Here is a 6,352-nt window from a genome sequence, read left to right on the forward strand (position 1 = left end):
TTTAAAATGACAAGAAAAATGTATAATTCTAATTAATAAATATTTTAAAAAATGAATTTTACAAGTATTTGAATATTATTTATTTGCAAATAATCGAATTAATCTCATTAGTATAATTATAATTAATAACAGTTATACTGTATATTTTTATAATAATACAAGCAATCCAACAGCTACCGACTTCTCCAATTATCTATTTATTAATTTCGTATCCTTTTCCTTCATTTAATATAATTTATTCCAATTTAAACACTAATTTAATCTGACCAGTAAAACGTACTTTTTATTAATATAAAAATATTTCTCAAATTTTGTCACATTGTACTAAAGTATAAATAAATCGATTGTTTCTAAATATGAATATAAAATTTAAAAATGGTGACAAAAATCTCAAATGAATACCTAAACCCTTTAAATAGCTATGAATTTGCAGATAGAAATAAATACAGGATATATATAAGCATACTGTAAAGGACTAAGCAAGCTGTAAAGCGAATGTTTTCGAAAATGCCAAAAATAATTTTAACGTGTTGTAAATTTCAAAAAAAAGACTTGATAGAAGCAAAATATTTTTACTTTCAATCAAGTCTTTCATATTCAGTCAATATTAAGAAAGAATAACTAAGAAAATGGTAATAATATATTTTAACTGGAAATCGAACTAGTATCTAATTATCGATATTTTCTAATAATTTTTAGGCAATATATTATTAAATTTAATTTTTATTAATTACTGATTAACTTACCGAAACTTGACAATTAGAGAAAGGAGGGTAAGAAAAGAAGTCAGAATAATCCGATAATAAGAAAAAGCACTACAATTATATCTGAATTACTGAAAAGCTATATCTGAAAAGCACTGAATTGATCCCGATGGTTATATAATGCGAAAATAATGACTTTAATTGCTATTTCTTTTACAGTAAAAATTGTGAGAAAGTATTGAATTATTAAAGATCACAAAATGTAAAAGCGTGCATTCATACTCATTTAATAAAATATTTATATACATTAGCTTTTTTCTTAGTCATTTTTGGCTTTTTTTTATTTTTCAATTTTGTAGATTCCTTTTATCAAATGTTTGATTGACTTACGTAAGTCAATTTTAAAACTTAATTTTAATATATACTTTTAGTTTATAAGATATTTTTACATGATTATTTACTCTCCAGGGACGTACAACTTGAATAGGCGTCTTTGGGATGAATAGCAAGGACATTTTATCAAATATGATAATTTAGTTTTCAACAATATATCATCTATTCGAATATAAAGCATTTTATAAGAGCAAACTATATAAATGAAGTAAAATATATTTTTTATTATTTTATTTTTATCAATTATTGCGAAATAATATAATACAGTATAAGCAAAAAACGTTCAGAAAAATTCAAAGAATTATATATTTTAGATTATTTACTTTTTGTACAAGAGCCTATTTTTTTCTAAACTATTTTTCTAAACTACATCAGACATCAATGAAAAAATAAGTAAATACAAAGAAAAGAAATGAAAATAAAGTAAACAAATTAATGATGAATTAAATGTAAACAATATCAGATATATATATATATATATAGTTAATTTATTGAATAAATCGATAATTATAAAGCTGATAAAAATTGCTGAATTTAAAATAATTTATTCATACTTTAGTCTATAAAAGTAGTTTAAATTCTTTTTAAATTTACAGAAATAATTATAGTTTCTCTTTACAGAAATAATTATAGATTCTCAAACATGAACATAGCTTTTAGAAAATGGAAAATTTCTTAAAGGCTTTTTCCTTGTTCCAAAAATTATCCTAGCTTTTAAAATGCTTTTTTTCCTGGTGTTGCTATACAGAGGACAGTGTGAAAGTACTGTACATGTTTATGCTTCACGTTTAAAAATCGATACCCTGGTATCGATTTTTAAACATGAAGCATCTTTTAAACTTTAAAATTTTCAAGTTTAAAAGTTTATAAACTTTTAAACTTAATTTTATATTCATAAATATCAGAAATAAGAGGTAAGGTAGTAATCCCACATGACTGCTCTTAAATGTAACTTATGAAAATTATCAATGTTATAAATAAACAGAATTATCAAACAGAATTACGGTTTAGGTTTATTTGATTACGGTAACGTGACACATGGGCGATCTACCGATAGGAAAATATATCCCGGGAGGTCTTTTAAGAAAAACTTGCCCTTATTTACATATTGATTAATAATACCTCACCTCAATAATAATTAATAATTTACCCGATTAATAAGACCTTTTACATATTGAAATAAGATTACAATGAAAGTTAAAAACAACTGTCAACTTAAAGTTAATGAAGAGAGTTCCAAAACGCCTTTGTATTTTACGTGTATAAATGAATAATTATCGATTTTCTATTGTAAGTGAAGCGTATTTTCACTATGTGATTTTCCTTTTCAATTTAAAAATTGCGAAGTACCCCATTTTAACAAACAGTTATGATAAAACGGGATAGGAGAACTGACAAAGCGCTACACAGAAAAACTAACTAGAAAACTCCAATTAAGTTGTATTAAACTAATGCAACTTAAAAGAAATTGTTTGATTTATAATCGAAACACTTTCGCTATACAATAAGGAATGATGTTTAATTTATAAGTTTTAAAAAAATCAATAAGTTCTAGCTGCAAACGTCATAAGGTAGGTTTCATATTTACTTGCAAGATTGGATCAACTTATCAACTGTGAATGCGCCATTTCTTGATTTAATTTTCTTAATTCATGACTCCAGTGTCGACTGTAGAATGTTAAATTCCTTGGAAACCTTCAGATAACCCAAATATCTAGACAACACAACGTAAATGGCTCCTTTCATGCTCGCTTCTAACCAGGATTTCGATTCGTTTTTCTCTCATAATGTCCAGATATACGTTTGGTTTTAAAAGAGATCAAATAAACTAGCAACATATACCAGTACAGTATATACGATAAAACAAAGTATTTTATAAATCCCATGGTTACCTCGTTTTATCAAACTGGCAGCAATTTTGAAAAAACTTTTCAATGTTAGGTTTATATGACATATCAATTTGCTGTAAAAAGAAAACTTGAAAAATGCTTAATTTAATACATTTCAAAACTTATTTTCTGTCAGTGCTCTAAACAATCATTAAAAAGAAGAAAATTCCCAGCAACAAGTTTCATAACTTTCCTCCGCCAAAATGTTAAAATTGTACGTGACGCCATTTCTTATGAAATTTAAGAACTTTTTATATTATTAATTATTATAAAATGGCAAAAATATTAATTTTGAGGGCATAGATGAGTTTTATATTTTAAAAAATAACTTGTAAATGCTAGTAATGAGTAAATTCTTTATTAAGTCCGTTCCTTCCAGTTATTAAGTTATTAGCACTTACAGAGGAGTCAGACTTAATGAAAATGCTATTCATTATTAGCATTTACAATATTCTATAAAACTCATTCCTACCCTCAGAATTAACCTTTTTGCCATTCGATAATACTTAAAAATATGAAAAATTTTTATAACAAAATCTCATTACAGATGGCGCCATACACAATTTTTTAAATTGTGTTAATAATATAAAAGTTATTTTTTAAATAGAATTTAACAACAGCAGGGAAAGTTACGCAATTCGTTTCCAGAAATTTTTGTAATGCTGAATAAATACTTATTTTGAAAAGGAATTATTAATTATTTCTTTGTGAAGATTTTTAAGCACTTTTACTAAGTATTCAATTTAGATAATTTTGTAAAACATTGTATTAAAATTTTATTCATGTAGTATTTATGAAATGTAATTGTTCTAATATGTGTTGTTACAAATGTGTCCCTTCTAAAGATGCAAACCATTACTTCTGCATTGTTGTTATCAGAGCATGTTGTGATATCGAGACGAAGACATTATGGAGATAAATTACACAAACATTAGCTAGATGGTAACCCTTTATCATTTCATCGGAAAAGTTCATTTAGTATAGACCAACTGTCTGTCATTTCCTTCAAGTTTCCTTTTATGGTCTCTTCGGTTAATTCGTTTCAGATACTTGAAATTAATAGTAGTTTCGACCTCAATTTATCAGAATTTTCTTTATTGTTTTATTTTCCAAGGAAGCATTACGCTCGTAAACCAGGTAAAGCGTATCAATAACTTTGTCCTTAAAAAATTAATTATTATTTATAGTCGTCTACGTGGACGTTATTTATTAATAGGACCTTGTACTGGTGTATTGGCACAGTAATGAGAGTTAATTCAGGAAAATTTCTTTATTTTATCACCTGTAGTAGCAATATCCGTACACATTTTACACGTGTTTCGGGCTAGCATGCCCCTCATCAGTAGTATTACCACTATGCACTATAATTAACAATAAAATATATAAGTTACAATAAAATCTAAAATATTCCAAAAAATTAATAAAATACAATTTAAAACCTACTATAAATACATATCTCCATTCCGAGTATGAATAGATGTTTCTCGTTTTACACTTACAGATATTGTGTAAATGCGTACTCCAATTTAAATTGACAATTTCCTTTCTACTATTAAACAATTTGCTGTATAATTAAAAGGTAAAATATAATAAATAACAAAAGATAAACGGATAAATTAATACAATAAAACTTGTAAGAAATAAACTTACATCAAATTTTTACATTTCGCCATTCCACAGTGTAATAACAGAGTTGCTTAACCATACTGATTTATAACGTCACCGAGTATGGTGTTCCATGATTGGTGGATTATTCTACCCAAATTATTATTGATTCTATTCCTTTCTCTTTTTTTTATATATATAAATGTTCATATAATTGCCTTTTGTAATTGTTTGATTCTTTTCTCTTAATTTTTATACTATTTTTGTCAATTTGGCACCCATAATTATTACAATGTTCTGCGACTGCAGAATTTGCATAATTACCCCTTATTGCTCTTATATGTTCTTTTATTCTTGTACTTAATTTTCTTTTGGTTTCACCTATATATGTTTTAACTGGATCACAACTGCAATTAAATGAATAAACAATTTCTTTTTCATCCATTATATCTAATTTTTTGTCAGACCTATGGTATAAATGTTTTTTAAATAAATTGTTTTTTTCCGGTATCAAGTTCACTTTTCCTTTAACTATATTTTTTACTCTTTCAAATAATTTAGAGTCATATGTCATCTTGACGCATTTTTTATCTTTATCAAAATTTCTATTTTTGTTATTATTACTATTAATCCAATGTAACCATTTTTCCAATATTTTTTGGGGGTAGCTATTTAGTAGGAACATTTTTAATACTTGTTTTATTTCTGTTTCCTGATTTTCTGATTTACTCGTTCTGTTTTTAATTTTATCTATGTACATTTTAAATATGTTAAATTTCATATTCTGAGGGACATTAGATTTATAATTTAATACTTTTGGTATTTGCATCGGCTTTATAATTTTTTTGAATTCTAATTTATTATCAGTTCTATTAATGGTTATATCTAAATAATTTAAACTATTATTACTTTCTATTTCTGCTTCGAATTGTATATTTGTTTCTATTGAATTAGCTTGCTTTAAAATTTCATTTTCGTTAGTTTTTTGGCTATCAAATAAAATAATGCAATCATCCACATACCTATTATAGAATGTTATTCCTGTTATATCTTTAATTTTTCTATCAATGTCTATCATAACGATTTCTGCCAGTCTTGGACCTATGCATGTTCCCATTGGTATCCCTTCAGTTTGACTATAAAAGTTATCACCATATTTGAAGAAATTGTTTCCATTACTACCAAACAATTTAATAATCCAGTTGGGTGCTGAGATTTTCTGTAAGGAATTTTCAATGTTATTTTTGATTATACTCGGGTACATGTTTTTAATATCTAAAAATAACATTTTTGTATATTTATTAATTATAACATTATTGTTTTTTAATCTATTTAATAATAAGTCTACATTTTTTAAACTATGATCCGAAATTTCTAGCGTATTAAGTTTAATTTTTAAAAATTTTTCTAAATTGTAATATACATAATTTCTAACATCAATTAAAGGTCTGTACTTAACTGGATTTTTATGCGTTTTGACTCTAATATTAAATTTAGGTATGCGATTGTTTACTAATTACTTATTCGTATCAATAACTCATTATTGTTCTGATAATTTACAAGACATGATTGTTTTGACATTTTAACAAGAGTAAGAACATTATCATTTCCATTTGTTAAGTTATCTTGTTAAAAATTACGTGGAATATTTTTCATACTATTAGCCTGCTATTGTCGTTATTTCGGGTACTATTCACAATGCTTGTTTTACTACAATATCATTTCAAAACAGATTTTATACATAGGATAATTATATTCTAT

The 6,352-nt window shown here is 25.4% G+C and overlaps 1 protein-coding gene across 1 annotated transcript; it reads right to left on the reverse strand.

The window, feature by feature from the left end:
* Positions 1 to 4,781: 4,781 nt before the first annotated feature.
* Positions 4,782 to 5,855, reverse strand: LOC136976906 (uncharacterized). Its single transcript, XM_067272276.1, has one exon. It carries the CDS (start codon positions 5,853 to 5,855, stop codon positions 4,782 to 4,784), a length of 1,074 nt encoding a protein of 357 aa, XP_067128377.1.
* Between the last annotated feature and the right edge of the window lie 497 nt (positions 5,856 to 6,352).

Source organism: Centruroides vittatus, unplaced genomic scaffold (assembly GCF_030686945.1).
Source record: "Centruroides vittatus isolate TY-2023 unplaced genomic scaffold, ASM3068694v2 contig_426, whole genome shotgun sequence".
Classification (NCBI taxonomy): Eukaryota; Metazoa; Arthropoda; class Arachnida; order Scorpiones; family Buthidae; genus Centruroides; species Centruroides vittatus.